The sequence below is a fragment of the Marmota monax genome, unplaced genomic scaffold, assembly GCF_021218885.2.
Source record: "Marmota monax isolate L192 unplaced genomic scaffold, Marmota_monax_Labrador192_F-V1.1 WCK01_AAM20220418_F8-fsc00102, whole genome shotgun sequence".
In the NCBI taxonomy this organism is placed as follows: domain Eukaryota; kingdom Metazoa; phylum Chordata; class Mammalia; order Rodentia; family Sciuridae; genus Marmota; species Marmota monax.
In genome coordinates this window covers 2,489,095-2,510,033 of record NW_026692494.1, presented here as the reverse complement: position 1 = coordinate 2,510,033, position 20,939 = coordinate 2,489,095, and the positions used below count along the sequence as shown (strand labels likewise).

At 44.0% G+C, this 20,939-nt stretch overlaps 1 protein-coding gene across 1 annotated transcript; it reads right to left on the bottom strand.

Annotated features, from left to right (window-relative positions):
• Nucleotides 1-2,889: 2,889 nt before the first annotated feature.
• On the bottom strand, nt 2,890-19,894 carry LOC124092300 (vomeronasal type-2 receptor 116-like). Its single transcript, XM_046443759.1, is given in 8 exon segments — nt 2,890-3,499; nt 3,501-3,810; nt 7,661-7,784; nt 8,329-8,497; nt 8,499-8,553; nt 9,208-10,051; nt 10,420-10,711; nt 19,818-19,894. Coding segments are annotated over 8 exon segments (2,481 nt in total).
• Nucleotides 19,895-20,939: the final 1,045 nt, after the last annotated feature.

The window sequence follows — 20,939 nt, the reverse complement described above, 5'->3', positions numbered from 1 at the left end:
AGAAGACTTAACATGAACATTGGGTCAGAAAGTTCTTTTAAAAATTTTTATTTTATTTATTCTAATTAGTTATATATTAGGGGCATATAGTTCTTAATGTCAAGAATTTTAGTTCATGACATGTTTGACAACCCGAATATGTATATCTTTGCGTTTCTTATTTCAAAGTCCTCACTTGCATTTTTTTTAAAGCCAGACTCATTTTTCTACAGCTATTATTTTCATCAAAAATCCAAGAAAAGAGTTCTTTGGTAAAATTTCAAGCAAGTACTCTTCTCTTGACAATCTAAAGAGTTGAAAACACAGGTATCACCTTGCAAAAGACAGGTAAGAGTGTTTACGTCAGCAACTTGACCAAACCAGGTAAAGATCATCACTCAGAAGCATTCTACCACTGTGCCCCTGTCATTTCTGTCTTCATAATTTTACCAGACTGACTCTGGGTTGCTCAGTTTTTGTAGCCTCCTGCTGAAATCAAGTGCTTTCCATCCTCCCTTGTCTTTAAAATATACTTGCTCCCACGTACCATGTCTCTGAGGACTTGACTCAGTTCTGTTGTTATTGCCTCTCTAGTTTCTTATTCTTTGAACATTTACTGAGCATATCCAGCTAGTTATACTCATTCTTTGGATATATATCCACTGATGTTTTAGTCAGTTTTCTGTTACTATAATGAAATACCTGAAACTGGGTACTTATAAAGAAAAGAGGTTTATTTACCTAACAGTTCTGGAGTGTGAAAGTCCAACCAGCATTGCACTGGCTCTGGCTAGGTCCCCTTGGCTACATCATCTCATGGTGGATGCCATCACAGTGGTGGGAATGCATGGGAGAGACAGAGACCACATGGTAGGACAGGAGGCCAGAGTGAGGGGAGGGCCAGTGATAAACTCCCACTGGGTCCCACCTCCTGAGGTCCCACCATCTCAACACTGCCACACTGAGAACCACGCCTCCAAGACACGAACCCTTGGGAGAAGAACCGCATCCCAACCAGAGCAACTGATGTCCACCCCGTCTATAGTATTTACCATGCTACTGAAATTAATCTTCAGCATTGCCTGTTTTAGTAATCTTTAAACTAAAAGCCATCAGGTTTCATTCAAGAGAGATTTTATGTCAAACATTTTTTTTTTTTTTTGCCCAAGTCCATTAAAACCCAAATACAGTGAGTGAGGCCATTTTTGAGAACCACTTCCACTCTCTCTGTTGTCAATTTGCCGATGACTTCCTTTGCTTTTAGAATAAAATTCACAATGATGGGTAAATCTGGGCCCCACTTACCTCTTCTCATATCCTCTCTCCCCTCCGTAGGTTCCAGCCACTCTGCCTTCCTCACACACACTTCAAAGCTGAGCCCAGCCTCAGGGCCTTTGCTTAGGATGTTCTGCTGCTGGTGATGCTTTTCTTTTCTTTCTTTCTTTCTTTCTTTTTGTGGTGCTGGGGATTGAACCCCAGGCCTTGTGCATACGAGGCAAGCCATCTACCAACTGAGCCGGATCCGCAGCCCTGATGCTCTTCTTTCTACCTCTTCACCCTGGCCCTTCCTGCTCCTAGGACCCAATTTTCTAAACTCATAATTAAGTCGCTGGTGTGATTCTCCCACCACAGGGAGACTCTTCCCCCTTAGCTGCAAAAACCACCTTGGAGAGAACAGAAGGAAACTTCTAATACTGCACGCTATGTTTTCCTTCAACGCCCACCTGAAATCAAATTGTTGTGTGTCCACAGGTTTCTCAAAGACAGACCCTGGGCTACTATGTTCACACTTGTATTTACAGGAGAAAACAAGTTTCCCTCCATCCCGTGTCCTAGGCGGGGGCCTGAGAAATCAACTAAAAATGACGGATGAACAGGAGAAAAGGTGCACTTTGTAAGGGCCTTTATGTTTTTGCAACATGGGGGTGTCACAGAAAGCAATGAAAACATGAGGAAATGGTTCGATATAGGGTAAGAGGTAAGAGGGTAAGAAATCCTGGAGGAATGGCTGGAAGACAGACCTAAGGTCTAACTCCAGTAAGTGCTTGGCCGTGGAGGCCCACCCACCAATTAACAAAAGGTGAGGGAAGGTGGGCTTCTAGGGGCAGAGTAGACGCAAGGTAAATGCAGTGTACATTTAGACATCTATCAAAACAAATCTTTCCATATCATAAATTCCTATACAAAACAATCAGATATATCAGTATATGCATTTGCCTTTTTTCAGTGAAGTTTGAATAGTGACCCCCCAAGGGCTTGGCTGCTGTGATTGGCTGCTGCTCAGCCAACTACTACAAAGCAGTACACTCTACCTTAGGCTGACTACTAAGCTAGGTTGCAGTTTATCATGATAAGTACTCTGTATGGAGGTCCCCTAGGGCCAAATTTAGTTTGATTAGCAATATAGTATGGTTTCTCTATGAACAAAACCTGAGTTAAATTAATGTAACATATCAAGGGGTCCCAAAACACGGTGATATTCATATAGGAATTTGGTGTATTAAAAAGGAACATTTCAAATTACCGAAAGACTGAAAGAAGGCTTTATAAATGCTCTTGAATCATTGGGTAATTATGGCTAGATGAAGAAAAGGGATTTTTATGGATATCAATGATGCAAATCAAGACAATATATAAAAAATCCAAGTGGGAGACACGTAAAGGTGAATACTACACCCAGGTGAATACTACACACGATTAAGCAGTAAGAGAAGAATTGAAGGAAATGAAAAAATGCTGTTAGATTAAAAATTGAAAAGTTGACGGCTGTATTTCATAGTGACTATAGCATTAGGAGAGAGTCTCTTGACCTTGAAGGAAATCCCACATTGTAACTTAAAATCAGACTCTTAGATTTGAGTAGAATTTTCTCAAGGCCGCTTGTTAACGTTAGCAAATGTGAGTTAATATTCAAGAAGGCTTGTTACTCCCACAATGAATTTTCTCTCTGGACCCACATAGAGAGCTCCTATGTGGCCTTAATAAAACAACATAGCACTTGGGGACAAAGATGCAGCCCAGGAGCCCTGCGCTGGAGGCCAGGATGGAGAAGACCTCCACGGCCACCATGACCTTGCCCTTGGTGCTGTGGTACACAGGGAGGAAGGTGAGCCAGACACTGCAGAACACCAGCATGCTGAAGGTCAGGAACTTGGCTTCATTGAAGGTGTCAGGCAGGTTCCTGGCCAGGAAGGCCACCGTGAAGGTCCCCAGGACCAGGGAGCCCAGGTATCCCAGGGCACAGTAGAAGGCAATGACTGAGCCCTTGTTGCACGTGATGATGATGCAGCCATGGTCAGAGTGTGTGTCTGTGTCCACAAAGGGAGGAGAGGTCCCCAGCCAGACTCCACAGAGAGTCAGCTGGATGAGGGAGCAGCTGGGAATGATGAAGTTAGGTGCCCCTGACACCAGGCACCGCCTCATCCTTCTCCCTGGGGCAGTGACCTTGAAGGCCAGAATCACAGTGACAGTTTTGGCCAGGACCGTGGAAACGGCCACAGTGAACACCAGTCCAAATGTGCTCCTGCAGGATGCAGGTGGCTGTGCCGGGACGGCCAATGAAGAGCAGAGAGCAGAGAAAACAGAAGGTGAGGGAGATGAGCAGGATGGAGCTGAGAGCCCTGTTGTTGGCCTTGACTATGGGGGTGTCTCTGTGCTTCACAAAGACCCCAAGGACAGCAGCCGTGAGGGCAGAGAAGCAGAGAGCCGTGCAGGCCAGAGCCATGCCCAAGGGGTCTTCATAGGCCAGGAAGGTCACAGCCTTTTGGAGACAGGTGGTTTGCTCCGTGTTGGCATACTGATGAGCTGGACACTTCACACACTGGTCCATGTCTGGTGAGAAATGCAGAGTGTCATCAGTCCTGGGTCAGTAATTCTCTTACTCTGAGGCCCTCTCAAAGTAGAGCACTGAACAATCTTAGCCAAAGTGTCCTTCCTTGTTGCTTTGGGTAGTGAATGAAAGAGCTGTGGGAGGAATGATTCCCAGTCAGCACTCCCCATCTTCTTTATGGTTTGGAAAACATAGCTATTGTTTCTTTCATCCACTTACCTTGCATTGCATGTTCATGACACCATCTTCCTTATCTAACAACAAAGCCATACCTACTTCTTAGTGTGTTCAAGATACAATAATGAACTAACTTTGAGCTCACAGTTCATGAAAGCACACATTTACCATTACCACTTCTGGAACCCAGGAAGTTCAGGCTGGCAGAGCTTCTTGTCCATGGTCTGACACAGGCTCTCTCTGTTGCAAGGAAGGTGGCTATTGCTGTGTCCCCACCTGGCTGTGAGTGCAAACTCCCCAGGCCTTGGTTATGGTAGCACTAATCTTATTAAGGAAGGTAGAAACCGCCTGATCCTACACCACCTAAAGCTCTACATCCTCATACCATCATCTTAGGGCTAAGTTTCAACATATGGATTTGGGAGGACATAAAACACCTGCCTCTCTCCCCAAATATGGTCTGGATAAGTTTGTTAGACCATCGGAAGGAAATGAATTGCTAAGTCACAAGCATCTAGAGATGACAGTACTCGATTTCACGGGGACTGAGTCCTCCCAGCCCAAAGCTGCAGTGTGCACCCAGAACATGCAGGTGTGGAGTGGACGGCATGGCACCCACAGACCAGCTCTGATAGCCAGCCCCGCCACCTTCCTACTGCTGTGTCTTTCCAGCCAGGGACGGGCCTTATTTGTCCACTTCCTTCAGTCTTCTTTCATTTTTATCATTCTTTCAAGATTGCCAATAAACTTATTTCTATATATTTCACAAGCTTAAATGTTGTGGATATCTTTTAAATTTTCTTTTTTGAGAACAACGAGACGAGTAATAGAAACAAGCAGTTTGCACCCAGGAAATTGAAAGTCGGTTCCCACAAAAATAAATGACCGACTCCTTAATTCATTTGGATATTTTTGTTCATGCAACAATATCATCTGAATGAACACCGTGCGTCACTTCCTTTCCAATATGGTCTTCCTTCTGCCTCAGTCCTCTGGGGCCAGCCGTGGGTAGGACATGGTGTGGGGTCGAGCAGGTGTGGCGGTGCGCGTCCTCGTCCTGTGCTTGTCCTCAACCTGACCTCAGGTGCACTGTGCCTGCTGTGCTGTTCTGGGACACTCTTGGTAGGATTTAAACCCATCTTTCTTACTCCTCTGCTAAGAGTTGTTTCTCTGGATTTAGTGTAAAAGGAATGGGAACTGCATTTTATTAACCGTTTGCAGGTGTTTGGTTATAATTTGTTTCTTTTTCTGGGACTCTGTTTACTTAACATTGTATAAACCAGTTTTGGTCATGATATAGTCCCTTTCTAAAATATGGTGGGATTGCTTTTCTGTTCTTTTCGTTTTTAATCATATGTGAATTTCGTTCAAGGAGAGTGGCTTGTATGTTTCCTTTCTTCTAATGAGCATTTCGGTGTTGACAACAAAAGTTAACCTATTAGCATAAAGAAATTCAATTTCCTTACTCCTTTGTGTATCTTGCTTTTGTCTGTGCATATTAATTGTGTATTTTAATGGGATTCCCTGTGATATTCCCTCATATGCATGCAGTCTGCAGGAACTGGATCCATCCACCCTTCTTCCATCCTCTCCCCTCTCACTCCAGGTAACCATCCCAGTTTCAAATAGTCACTGTTTCATTTTCAGGTCAAGGTTGTTGGTTTTTTTTTTTTTTTTTTTGGTTTCCACATATGGGAGAGGAAATGAGATGCTTATTTTTCTGGGTCTGGCTTATTTAATGTAACATGAAGTCCTCCTTCTACATCTATTTCCTTCCAAGGCAGGATTTCGTTATTCTTTTTTTCCTGAGTAATATTTCACTGTGCACGTGTACCATATTTTCATTATCCATTCACACGTTGATGTGTGTCTGACTCCATATTATGGCTATCATGAAAAGTGCAAAACATGGGAGTAAAAATATCTTTTAAGCAAGCTAATTTTATTTCCTTGTGCATGTACTCAGTCTGGGGCTGCTGGATCATATGTAGTTCTTTCTTAGGTTTTTGAGAAAACTCCATCCTGTTTTCCACGCTGGCTGTACTCACATACTTTCTGCCAACAGTGGATAAGTGGTCACTTTCTCGGTATCCTAGCCAGAGTTTGCTATTATTTATTTTGGATAACACTACTCTAACTGGGGTGAGGTGGCAGCCCGTTGCCATTGTGATTTTCACTTTGCTGAGGCTTCTGACTAAGTGGCTACTGTGTCTTCTTGAGTGTTTGATAGCATTCGCCAGTGAAGTTGTTAGCCACAATAAAAATGTGTTAGAATTTTTAGACAATAGTTCATGTAAAACATTTAAAAAACACTTCTAAGATATAAATATGGGGTTGTTCAGATTATTTCTTGACATCTTTGACAACCATTGTTGACACTGCAGCTTTTCAGCTTGACTTAAATCTTCATGACACTAACAATTCTTGGTAGACCTTTATAGAGGACCCACTTTCTGTCTGGTTTTTGAAATTTTTCTTGAAAGAGGATTAGTCTTTCTCACATAGTTGGTATTTCATAACCCCTGGTCTGTTTAGAAGAGTATGTTTAAATTCCCAAGCACATAGGAATTGAAGCTGGTGGGAACTGTGCACACGAGCCAGAAAATAGCTTACCACACACCGATTGTGCAATAGAGAACCTTCACTCAAACTGCTCATTTACTGGACTATGTTGTCAGAATAAGCATACTTTAAATCAACTGAAATAATGTGAAATGTGTTACAAATTAGGCTACATATCAGTCACAAAAAGTAGAAAATCCCCACTCTAGACTTGGTTTTCCTGTATCACAATCTAATGTCAAATATGAGCAGCTCAAAGTAGACTTGTGTTCCTTTATCACATCCTCTCCCAACACTCACAACCACCTTTTTACGTGAGGTTGCACTGTGTATGTTTGTTAGGTTCTCTGGCTATCATATGAAATGGTGACTCCCTGTAATTAGCCATTTCTAATACTCCACCAATTCTTAGTGCACACTCAGTGATCATCATTAGTAGACACTACCACCACTTTCAAGAAGTCTATGCCAACCTTAAAGCATGTAGATGACATCGCCCATGACACACTAGAATTTTTGTGATTGCATCTAGTGCAGTGTAACGGATACCTTGAGTTCACCTCTCTATGTGCTGTTTCTCACGCAGGGTAAGCTAGGGGAGAGCAGGAAGTACAGGCTACTTACTGGGAGTACGCTGTACCATAGCCATTCTACATTGCAGCAATATTTACTCCTCAACTCAAATACAACCTTTCTGAGCACCTGCCCTGCATCAAGAACAGTGCTGTGTACTGAGAAAGTAAGGCTATGTAAGACCCTCATCTTCAATGTGATCCAAATGTACCTTCAAAGAAGCTGAAAGTGGAGACATATAGCACTATGTGTTAAATTCACAGGTGGAAATGAGGCTTAGGCTTCTGTTCGGTGTCAAAAGACATTTCCTGGGACTACACTGTGTGAGGTGGGTCTAGAATGCGGAGTCAAAGAACGTGGTTCAAGGGACAGGAGGTTTATTATTTCATGGGGTGGTACTATTGATTATCACACCTGAGTTTTTAACTTAAGCAAGGAAGAATTTTGTCCCTCATTTCTCTTCCATATCAATTGGAAGTTCCTTGCATGGTTTGGGGGATATAGGAGATCCCAGGAATTTCTCCTAAGGCATGCACTCACCTGTCTGGTTGGAAATCTCGTCCTCTGGGCAGGGAGTGCAGTCAGAACAACAGGCAGGCTTTCCCTCCTGAAGGGACTTACTGAATCCAGTTCTACAGCTCATACTGCAGGCTGAGTTGGGAGTCTAAGAAATTCAAATACATGTTGGCAAGAGGGGACTTTGACCCAGTCCCATAATAACTGTAATGCTTTAGAGTATTGGACCACTAATAAATATACTTTGTGGGCTGGGGATGTGGCTCAAGTGGTAACGCGCTTCCCTGGCATGGGTGGGGCCCTGAGTTCGATCCTCAGCACCACATAAAAATAAAATAAAGATGTCGTGTCCACAGAAAACTAAAAAATAAATATTAAAAAATTCTCTCTCTCTCTCTACAAAATAAATATATAAATAAATATACTTTGCATATACCTACCCAAAATTAATTGATAAAAGACCAACTACATGGAAAATGTGATACATATGGACATTTAGAAACCCATGGTCAAATGCACATGTTTATTTCCCAACCATCAGAAAGTCACTAAGGAAATCATGAAAGGTGAAATATGATGCGAAAAACATCCAGATGTGGCCATTTATTAACCACATGGAGAGGCACATGATCCACCATACACTTTTGGTTCTCTAAGTGTAGTGCAAAGAACTATGATCAGGTCCAACCCACCTGTCTATCTCCTGTGGCCCACTCTATCTTTTCCTGAGATAGAGACAGTTGTTGACCCTGTGGTAAATAAGGGGAAAACGTTCCAACTTCCACCTTATGTCCAAAGCCTTCCGGAAAATTCCAAAAGTTAAGAATGTCATACTCTCTGTCCAATTGTCCTTTCTGATTCATTCACTGGGTCCCCTGCAGGATTGTTAAATTTGATTTCTTCAGAAAGGGGTGCAGCTGAAAGAGAAGCACCAAGATAAGAGAGGGATCCAGAGTTAAGAAGAAATCTGGATTACTGAATTCTGCACATTTGTTTTATCCCTTCCTAAAAATTCAACTTTATTACAGGCACCTGATGGAGTAAAACATGGACATGGTATGAATTCTGACTGGTGTGGTGAGAGTGTTTCTACAGTATCGGTCAGGCTCAGGAGGAGATGCCCAAACCCAGGCACACCTGCATGGTCAGTGGGCATGCTATTCCACACCCGTTTCCTCTCCTCGATCTCAGAGCACCTGTCAGCCAGGTCAGGCCACCAGAGCCTGAAGTGGTGCAGAATTGCATGAGATCCCTTCTGCAAACTGTCCACTGTGCTCAGTGTTCTCCAGGCAGTTAGGGAGCTAGTTCTCTGCTTGTCAATGAAGGGCATCCTGGAAGGGGGTTTCTCCTGTTGAGAGCAGTGGGCGGGCAGGACGTTGAGGCGCTCTCTAACTGAACACAGATCTTCATTCCTAGCTCCTTTTCCCCTGGCCAGCGGCATCTGGTTCTTGCTTGCCATCCAGGCACAGATTTACCTGCTAGCAGTGACAAGAGTACATAAGTGCTGTGTTTGTGGAAAGGATCCTGCACTTCTTGGTTGGAGCCCCTGTGGAGCCCTTCAAGGATGACGCCTTGGTGAAGTTCACACCACCCAATTGGAGACATTCCCTGCCAGGGGGAGAACACTGGGCCTTTCCCATTCTTCATTGGTTGCCCGTCTACTTGTTGAAGGAGCATCTCGTGAAGGGTGTGGGCCATGGCATAGACAGCATTGTATATGTTGTAACTCCCGTCACTCACGGCCATGTCAAAATGGTGCCGTGGTAACCATGCCAAGGAGCCTTTGGAAGAACAGCTCTCCAATGTTTTACACTCAGACTCTGAGACTGAGCAGTTAAAATGCATCCACCACAACAAAGCAAGGAATGTGTCCTCTGGGTATTTGGCAGGATTCGCTGTCTGGATAAAATGTTTCAAACCAGAAATCTCCCCATGGTGGTGAGAAAAAATGAGTGCGCCATGGAATGGGTCCAGGATGAAAGGTTTCTTACTATTGGTAACATCCCATTGTGAGGTGGTGACCCAAACTCTCTGTGTGACTACATTGTCCCATCTATTAAAACTCACAGCCAGAAGAGACTCTGTGTCACCAAAAATGATGACCACACATGCCGAGGATTTCATGATCTGGTTGTAATGTTTGTGAGCTCTTGTGAAATACAACAGCATGGTGACTGGGATCATATTCACAAAGGCCATGCAGACTCCGTTCCTGTCCATCTCTCCTCTCACATCTGAGAGAAATCGAATGCCTTTCTCATCTTCTGAGATGATCAGCCTCACCCAGTTCCAGCTGAAATGAACCATCAAGGACACCACGGCAAGGGCCAGAGTTGTGTCCTTGGGGGCCATCTGATAGAGAAAAGGAAACTGGCCATTGTCACTCAAGATGGGTTCAAAAGGCCCAAAGGTGAGCTGAAAGGGAAGGACATGGAGGCCATGTGAGGAAGAGGATGGCGCCAGGCACCCTCTCAGAACTGACAGGTGTTGTACAACCTTTTTAAGTGTCCCAGTGTTCTAATCAACTCCTACTTGCTCACACCATCCTATAAAGGAACTGACTCATCTCTATGTTCAGGGAAGCCCTTTTATGTTTCCCCCCTTCTCCCTGTATATTTCAAACCACGTATATGTAATTTCCCTCCAGTGCTGGAGTACCGCCTTAGAGACAATACACTCTGATAACAGGCATAACTCAGTCTTCTCCTGTCACTCTCTTTATTCCCCTGGCAATCGCACCAATAGATAATGGTTTCATCTCTCCCCATCCCTCCCACCCTCACCTGTGGAAATCTGTAGAGGTGCAGCAGTGTTCCAATTTGGGCTGAAGATGTCCATGTTTGTCCTGTAATTACTGCTACGGACTTGCTCTCCTTGCTACAGGTGTAATTAGGGATGTACTTGACTCTTCCCGTAAGCCAAGTTAAAGAGCTCTCCAATGTCCACCGATCAGTGTGCAGGACACTATGGAACTCATATCCCAGAAATATGTTGGGTAAGAGATATGGGTTCCTGTTGATCTCTTCAATGGCAAAAACCAACGACAGGACATACTGGTAGTTCCTGGACTGCAAGCTGCATAGAGGGCATAGAGGTCTTTAGGGATAAGACTCCAACAATGATTTTCTTCAAATCTAATACAATGATTTGTATGTACTGAATGCTTGTCTTTGCCCCCTCACCCAGTTCATATGTTGAAATCCTCCGCTCAATGTGATGCTGTTAGAGCATGAGATGTCGGTGGGTAGTTAGGATGAAATAGGGTCATGAGGATGTGTCTCTTATCAGTGTCCCTGGAAAGTCCAGAGGGCTTGCTATATGGGGGCACACCGAGAAGATCCTTGTCCATTCGTGAATCAGGAAGCAGATCTTGACCTGACAAACAATCAGGTCATTCCTTGATCTTGGAATCCTCATCCTTGACAAAGGTGAACACTAGATGATTGTTGTTGAAGTCACCCAGTATTTGGTATGTTGTTCTACAGCAGTGAAACCAATAAGGGTGATGGCCTACACAAGTATAATTATGGGAACAGTTGACCTTATCAGTTGTTTGAATTCCTCACCAATCAGATCACAGGACTTCTGTTCCTTCCACTCTTCCCCCTCACCCCTCTATCTTGTCTTCCTTCCTCTGCTTCTACTTTTCTATTTTGGACTATAGTAAAACAGTTTAGTATGTCGGAGAACAATGACAATTTCTTTGTGCTGGTTTGAGGCTTGTCCCATTATAAATGGGCCATTTTATTTATAATGCTGAATTTTGTCTTTATTCCATTTATTGATTAAATTATTCAATTATATGATATTATTTTAGCCCCATCTCCACCACTGTTTTTTTGTGTTTGGAATTTTCATGGTGTCGCTTTGTACTTTCTGCCATATCTTCACTTTGGAATGTTCCATATGTTTTTTATTTCACTTTTTTTCTTTTTTTTTTTTTTTTACAAAGAATTGACCCCAAACTGTGATTTCTCCTCCTATTTGGCAATCTGTATTTAACTGAAGAATTATTTCCATTTGGGATTATAAATGTCATCACTTTTCCACATAATTTGTATTTTACATTGTATTTTCCTATCACATGTTTTGCATTCCATCTTTCTTTGTGCACACCAGACCACACTCTCTGATGCGGATGCATTATCTCATCTGCTGTGCAATTTAGAGTCTTTTATTTAAGCTGCCATTGAGACTTGTTATTAAATGGACATGCTTTCTTTTCCTCTTCTCCCTCTCCTCCTGCCTAAGCTGGGGAAGGAAAACAGGATTACCTTTTTCCCATCCTAGGCAGAGCACACACCCACCACAGGGACCAAGCAGTTCAGATTTCAGGGATGGCAGGATCTAGGGAATGGCTGGCTCCAAAACTGTGACATGAATCCTACCCCCACTCAGGGGACACTTGGAATGAATCCCTTCCTTAAAATCCCTCTGTTCTCCCTGATGGGCAGAATCAGGACCTCTGATTCTGTGCTTCTCCTTTACTAGCAAAGCAATCAACCCTCCTTTTCCTTTTTCTCAAAACAGTGTCTTCATTATTGAATTGGCATTGAGGACAAGGACCAAGCTTTTTGTAACTCTTCATAAAGACAATTGCTCACAATATAGCACAACTAAAAACAAGTGCTAAATATTCATGTGAATGCTCAAACACATTTATCTCAAGGTGCAAAGTATTAAGGAAAACAAAATTACCATAAATTGAAAATGTTAAGCTCAATAATATAGTTTTACATGTAAACCATTAGGAAATATTCATTTGACTCTACCTAACGACAGCCACAGTAAGACCAAACATCAAAGACTCTCAGATTTTGACTGAAAAGTGCCAATACAGGGTTTATGAATATTGTTAATCTTAACTTCTTACATTTTTTACCAGAAATATATAATAAATTACAAATTAAGCCCTCCCAACAAGCCAGTGTGTATTTATGTGTCTCATGTCTTATGCCTGTGTCAGTCAGTACTGTACAAAATACTTGAGATGATCAATGTAAAAAGGGAAGATGGTTTATGGTTTTGGAGGGTTTAGTCTGCGGTTGGTGGCCCACTGCTTCTGGCTACGGCAGCACAGTATGTCACCACTAGAGCATTTGACGGAGCAGAGCACCCACTCATGGCTGGGGCAGGAAAGAGGAAGGAAGAGGAAAGCCTGGGTCCCACAACTCCAGTACCCAAAACTCCTGCAGGACCCCACTGCTTAAAGCTCCCACAACCTGCCAAGCGGAGGACCAAGTGTTTAACACATTGCCTCTGACCCAGTTATGGCAATGCCCTTAACAGAGAGGAATCCTGTAAGTGTGAACAGGCTTCTCTCTTACCACCAAGCAAATCCCCATCCCAGAAGGTTTCTTAAGTCACCAGGAGAGAGAGATCTTGGGTCAGCACAGAAATACAGTGAGCAGGCACATTTGAAATTCAGTTTGTTAAACCACACACTAAGGAAACTTCTCATTAAATACGGAAAATATTTTTAGCAGGTCAGTGTACAAACCAAAAATCATCTTCATGAAATTATTTTGAAAGGAAACGAAACCAACGATTCGAAAGTCATAGCCAGTTACGGAGACAGAGAGGGAGGGGAGGTCTGAGGCGGATGAGAACATCTGCTTGAAGAGAGGGAGTCTCAGCATTAAATTTCTTGAACAGAAGGTAAAAAAAAGAACACACGAATGTGAATTAAACATGAGTGAAAGAGAAGAAAAATATGCAGGAAATAGTTGAGAATAAGAATGCAGATGAAAGTGAAGAGGTGGGGGGATACCTCCAGTGGGTCCAAAAGAAAAATAAACAGCAGATCTGGCACCTCAGAGAGATGCACAGGTAGACACGAATGCGATGGGTCGAATGAGGAAAACTGCTGTAGGAAAAAACATTAGCAACATTTTATAAAAGGCAGAGATTATGAGTGAAGTGATACAGGTCATTGAAAATCATTCCTTTGATTTCAGGAAAAAAGGATTTTTTCTTTCTTTTCAAAGGAAAATATAGTAACCTGCATATACTGAAATATGAACTAGAGTGCATGACACGAATAGTGCTGCATGGTTCCCACAGATGCTTTAGGAAATAAAAGTCCAAATATACATCAGGACTGAATGGATTTACAGATAAATTATATCTGCAACTTGCGAACAGATAATCACTCTACCAGGAAACTCTTAAATAAAACAGAAAGTAAAAAAATAAGAAACATGTCTGTATTTTAAAAACTCACCTGTACTCCTTACAAATATCCAACAGAAAATATGAGCAAAGACTCATTCCAAATGGGATATTAGATGATTTTTTAAATCCTTACATTAAATGTCTATATTTCTGCAAGGCAAAAAACGAAAACAAACACCTCACAGCAAACTACACTGCATTCATCGAAGCATATAAAGCATTTCATAAAATTAAACATCCATTTCTGAGGAAACATTAGTTTTGCCAGAAGACACTTCCTTGACATTAGTTCAAAAAACAAAACACAGATAGTAGCCCTTCGTAGTGCATCCCTGTCAAGAAGTAGCTGAGATGATAGTTAATGGCTTGATATAATCACTCCATGATGACATCACGTGTCAAAATGCTGCATCACACCCATAAACATATATAGTATTATTTTCCAATTAAAAATGAAACATAAAATAAAACCTAAACCTCTTTCAAATAAAACCTCTTAGAGGTTCCATGAGTGACAACTATAGGAGCGCGATGGCGGATGCAGGTCACACTCTGCAGGGTGCTCTGCACAGGCAGGCTCCCTACCCTGGGCAGATCTGCAGCTGTGAACACCGCGTCCTACGCTGTGGATGCCGCACCAGCTCCTCTGGCTGCAGTGGGATGAGATGGTTAAACAACCTGTCCAGCACATTTCCATAAAACCAGACAAAGAATTTCTAGTAGGACCAGGTTGTTTAGTTCTTGACTGGGATTCCTAAGCTATTGAATATGCCATAAAATAGCAGACGAAAGAAGACTGGAGGAGAGGAATAGGCAGAGCATTTGTTCACCTGGAAAATGCCTGGTGAAGAAATCCTATGACCAATGGAGAAATGCAGTATCTAACCAAGTACATAGTAAATACCAATTATCAGTGACTTTTCAAAATAACAGCAATGATGGAAAGTGTTAGGAGGAGACCAAACAGCAGTTGCCTTGGGGGAAAATGGAACATTCTACCAAAGAATATAAAGGCACATTAAAAACAATGTTGCATAGATATCAACATTGCCCCAAGTGCTACCAAATTTAAAGCAAATCCAAAGTTGCAAGAATTTGTTTTTAAATAGTGCTGACAAAATTAGTTGAAAGGTATTATTATAGTAACATTGAAAAGTTTAGAAAAGGAATGAAAAGTATTCAAAGTAATAAGGAAAGAATGTGACTTTCACACAGTTAATATTCACTGCTAAGTAACTAGAATATTGTTAAATGATGGTGATTTACCAGAAGATACAGACAGATGATCAGGATAAAAGAGAAAATGGAGGAGTAACCTGGGTATAAGTGTTTGTGCATCACAAAGACTGTACTAAAATCAGTAGAGAAATAATAAAATACCCCCTGACGGTGAAAGAAAATAATCAGGGAACCTAAAGGTAGGTGTATTGACTCATCTAGGATGCATATTGACTCTCATGGGAAAGGAAATAAAGTACTAGACTCAGCCATGTCCGTTAATGCCCTTACAGACGGGGGACCTGTGGCTGAAGGGCAGACACAATGAAATGAAAGATGATGAGACTCCACGCTGCCTGAAAGTTCAAGTGCTTTTATCCTTTAGACGTACCACATTCAGGACGCTTAGAGAAGCAACAGCCCAGACACGTTTACAGTACTTAACAACCAACACAGGTTCTCCTCGAAATGCACAGTGTTCTTCAAAAAATAAAATGCCTGCACTTGAATGGATACATCAGCACGAAGAAAGCCACTGAATGCTTCAGAAGACGTTATAAATAGGACCATTACAACCATTAATAGATCATTGTAAGTATGACCAATGAGAAAATAGTTGTACACATCAAATGAGGCCCCCTAATTTTTCATTCAAGGTGAAGGAAATATGAACAAGGAGACCAAGGAAACAATGCTCTTCTGAAGGGCGCTGACCACTCCAGAGGGTTCTTTAGCAAAAGGCTAATAATATTTTCAAACATAATTAATCTTCGACAAAAACGATAATTATTTTAGGTGAGGAATACATGATTTAGTTTGATCTGATCATCCCCCATTATATACATACATGAAAACATCACTTTTTGCTCCCCAAAAATATGAAATTATGATTTGTCAATGCAAGAAAACGAAATATAGCCTTGTACCCAGCTATTTTACTCCCACACATACATTAGCTTTAATCAGACTCTTCAGATATATGCGCTAGAATCTATGAAGAAATTAATTTTTGTTAGAAAAACTATGGATAAATGGCAGACAGATCAATTGAGGGAGGGAGCAGGGGGCAGGGATGGGCAGAGGAAGGGGAGGTGCTGGGGTCTGCAGTAGAACAAGACATAGTCCTTGCTTCTGGAACTATGTCGAAATGCAGGGGACAGAGCAACGTGGCCTGGCCTTGTCTTCTGTGGAGAGAGACCAAGTCTCCCTCTACACTCAGGCTACCCAGGCTGTGGGGACATAGGACATGCCTTGCGTTCAGCCCTGACAATGATTTGCTCTTGGACTAAATTCCGTCATCCTCCCCTTGATTCTTTGTCAGCTCAGACTTAATGTCTGGACTTCTGTGTCCATCTCCTCACTGTTCCCTTCAGCCATGTGTAACTACAATGAACCATTGAAAATGTTTTTATTCATAAAATATTCCCCAAACCCCAAGTGTCCATCGTCCATCTGCTGTGTACATAAGGACACTAAATGAAACAAGAAAACAAGTGGGAAATTATGATCATCCAAATACTGTCCTGAAAGAGCATTTTGCTAGCCCTGTGTGATGCATAGGATTATGCAGGCACTACACAGGAATATGAAGAGCTCACGTCAATACAAACACACTTCCAATGTTTTGTTATGGAAGGAAAAAAGGTTAAAGAGGGGTTGAGACAATAATCCCACTCTGTGACATATTTATGTGGAGAAAAATACAGCACGAGGCCAGGGCCAGGTTATGACTTCTGTGGGTCTGAGGCACTCGGGCCTACTCGGCCTTTCCTTCACTGAAGTGGAGGACACCCTATATTTCGCCGTGGTGTTGATAAAGAGAAGTATGCTAAATATGCCTGAAAGCAGGTCCCTGCCCTAAGTCACATCTGTTTCCTTCAGCATTCTCCTGGGCCCCTGACTCCTATGCTAGGACACCTCTGCAGGGCATGAAGGTCACCTGGTGGCATGGAGGGTCCTTCAGGCCCGGGAGGGTTTCCAGGCTGTGGTCTGAGAGAGCCACCTGCTGAGGCTCACTGAACTCTGAGCTAGGAGGGTGGAGAGCAGGGGACAGAGCAAGGTGGCCTGGCCTTGTCTCCTGTGGAGAGAGACCAAGTCTCCCTCTACACTCAGGCTACCCAGGCTGTGGGGACATAGGACATGTCTTGCCTTCAGCCCTGACAATGATTTGCTCTTGGACTAAATTCCGTCATCCTCCCCTTGATTCTTTGTCAGCTCAGACTTAATGTCTGGACTTCTGTGTCCATCTCCTCACTGTTCCCTTCAGCGAGAATCTGGCCATGTCGGCTGAGCACCTCAGACGGCTGGCCACCCCTAGGATCCCGTCAGCTCCTCATCCAGCTCCCTCCAGCTCCCCAGAGTGCTGTGTATTCACCCTGCCCAGCTTTCCACACAGACCCCTGCCGTTCTGTTCACCCAGGGACCACCCTGCTCCTGTTCCCCTCAGTCACTCTCTGTCCGCTGACCATGGGTCTGCTCCTGGGCTGTGGGTTCAGTTCTCCTGTAGTGTATTCAGAGTTGGCCTGACCCCTCCCTGGATGGAAACCCCATTGTAGTGTCCTACACCTATGGCAATGACCCCTCTTGAAGAGTCAGTGTTGTCATCCTCGAAAAGTTTAATTTACGAACGTCCCCTGAATGGCTCCCGGGCGATTCAAGCACAAACTTCCTCATTCAAATTCCAAATCCTACAGACCTGACCCTAGCTCAGAATCTACAATCAGCTGCAACCATCCGCATCCAAGTGTGTATATTAGCACATTAGCAAGTGGATCTTGGAAACTCCTGAATTCTGCTTCATTCATTTATTTTTTTTAAAGAGAGAGAGAGAGAGAATTTTTTAAATATTTATTTTTCAGTTTTCGGTGGACACAACATCTTTATTTTATTTTTATGTGGTGCTGAGGATCAAACCCAGCGCCCTGCGCATGCCAGGCGAGCGCATTACCGCTTGAGCCACATCCCCAACCCTGCTTCATTCATTTATAAATAAATATCTAACTACATTATCACTGACATTGATGACCTGAGGGTGTGCATGTGTCCAAGTGAAGAAGATTCAAACGGGAACAGAGTAAAATCTCACGGATGGTGTGTGTCTTCTTGCTGGCCTGACTTCAGCTCCAAGAGGCAAGGAGAAATGATTTGAAAGAAACATTCCCAGTAGGAAGTCTGCCTGAGCAGATGGGGAATGAACACCAGAGGCCCCCTGTAGGGGTGTCAGGGACTATATGCTGAGGGAAGAAGCCTCAGCAGACCCTCTGCTCTGTGGAAGTGACAGTTTATGGCAGTGTCTTAGTGCTGAGCCCAGGCCAGGACTTGGGCTGCTTTTCTAAGGGATGTCACTTGACTCCATGTCCTGGAAGCTCTCAGGAGGGACAGAGATGATGAACCAAGGTGGAGACTGCTGTCCCTGTCACCTGCCAGGCATGAAAAGGGGAACTAACAGGAACAAAAACACCTCTACCCCCTCGCATCTTTGAAAGGGGGAAAGTACTCAGCAGGAAAAGAAAATAATCCCAGTGTGTCCTGGGTGGTGGGTTGGGAAGAGCAGGAGAGAGAACGGCTCTATCCTTCCAGACTCCTGGGCACCACTCATCCTGATAAACACTCAGAAAGAGAAGGAGAGGAAACAGCACTTACTGCAGGGAGAGGATGGTCTGGCCAGGCCCACGGGCGTCTTTGTTGTTCTGGTATGTGAACAGGGGGAAGAACCCCCGATCCCCATGTCCCCATCCTTGGACACCTTGTGTTTCTTTCTCAGTAAGCACTGAAGAGAGGTGGAAGTGCAGGAGAGGAGGGGGAGCTTTAGGACCAAGGAGACACAAATCAAGGCCAGCATCTCAGAAGTGTCTGCCAAGCCCTGAGCCCAGCAGAGGGGACCTGAGGTGCCACGGAGGTCAGCCAGCTGTACATCCGCCACAGGGGCAGGTGCCTGGGTCTCTGAGGGCTTGTTAGGGTGTTGGGTGGAGAGGCCACTCTTGTGCCCCAACTCCTTTCTTCCCTGGAGGAATCGGGAACACCTTCTGCCCTGGAGCTAGCATCTGAGGTCCTTGTCCAGGTGAAAAACACAAGTTGGAAAACATGTGTATCACCCTCTCCACCCGCAGGTGCCATGAGTTCATCCACGTCCACAGACAGCAAGGCCCCAGGGACAAATCCCTTTGGGAAGACTTGGTCCCAAGCCTGGGTCAAGGACCCTTTGCACCAATTCCAGTTGCAGTGATGAAAGTGGATTGCCCCAGAGGAGGCCAAGCAAGAGGTGAGGAGGAAGGTCAGAGGGCGCACGCCAGGCAGGGCTCCTCAGAAATATTCAGGCATTGCATGGCGTCCCCCACTGCCCAAGATGGGAGGGGCAGCTGCTGGGAGCCATTAGCCAAGTAGGTATGACAATTTCCTTGCCAGCGTACCCCATGTTGCAGTGACATTGAATGTAGGTGACCTTGCTCAAGGACCAAGGCGGATTAGGGAGTTCCCAGTTTAGGTTCCAGGTTTAAGGTTTAAGATTATTCCTGCTGGGAATAGGGCGTATCCTGCTGCCTGAGTTCCCCTTGAGTTCTCACGGGATTCAGACAGTATATTTTGGGAGACAGAAGCCCAGTGGAGGTGAATTTGGGCAGAGAACGTGGATTTGGGCAGAGAACGTGGATTTCCCCAGAACGTGACTGTAGACAGCTGGTGTGAGTTCGGGAATAAAGAGTTGCTGTTTGAACATCCCCTGTGTGGCCCAGCGTGTCTGCACACCAGTCCCACGTGCAGAACCCCCATGAGTGCGTGTGCTCCTCGTTGCCTGTGGAGCCAGTACTCACGCTGAATCCAGGCCTTCCGAGCCAGAGCCTCAGAGCCAATGCAGAAGCCACCTCGCATGTTTGGATTCTCAAATGCAACTTCCACTCCTCTACCCCATTTCCCATGGTTCAATGTATCATCATGATCCATTTCTACAGCTATGACTTCGGGTTCATGTATTAGTTATGCTTATATTCGACCAGGATGATAGCTGGGGCGCAGCCCTGCATTTCATGTGTAAACTGTCTTATTTCCACCTTCCCAGTCAGAACCTGATCCTTGCTGCAGGGCTCCGGAGTATTCACGCTACTGACTGAGAGAGTGTGCAGATGAGCCTTCTCACATTGGCACAGCCTGTAGAGGAAGTTGTGTCCGTGTAGGACGATGAACGTGGTCTGAGAGGGGTAGTGTGATGGCAAAAGCAAACCTGGTTGTAAAATGAAATTGTAAGAAAAACTGGTGCCTGGGAAAAGGCTTAGCTCCCCTCCCCTTCTGCAGCCTTTTCTCAGGAAATCTAGTTAACCATAGGCCTCTACCTTTTGGATTATAAATAACTACCCCTAGGAGTCTGATTTCTCCCCTTTGAGGTGTAAACACCCCTGTTCTGTTCTTCAGACACAAGGCCAGAGGTTTATGGAAACCTGTGAGAAGAGCCAGGTTTCCCCCTGATCACACTTTTACCACTGGAAACCCCCACACAGGGCCTTCTTTCATGAAGACTAGAAAGTCTGTGGCACCAGGAAGCCTATCAATATTGTGAGAAACTGGGGACAGGGACTCAGACATTGGAGTTTGCTAGATAGGAAGAGTGAATCCTAGGAGAAGGGAGAAAAGTCTTCACCCATGGCAGCCAATAGGCATGTCAGCGCACAGGGCCAGAGGGGTAGCTCAGGGGCAGAGCAGATGCCTGGCATGTGCATGGGCTCCATCCCCAGGCCCCAATGAGAAAAGAGAAGGAAAGGGATTGCCACTCACATGAGGATCCCTGACAAAAGGAAAGGTTGGGGATTGACAGTGAGACCATTTCCCTCATCAAGAAAACAACCAATTAGACATTCTCTAAACTAATTTACATGAATTATATACACACACATATAAGTACATATATAATTAATTTACATAA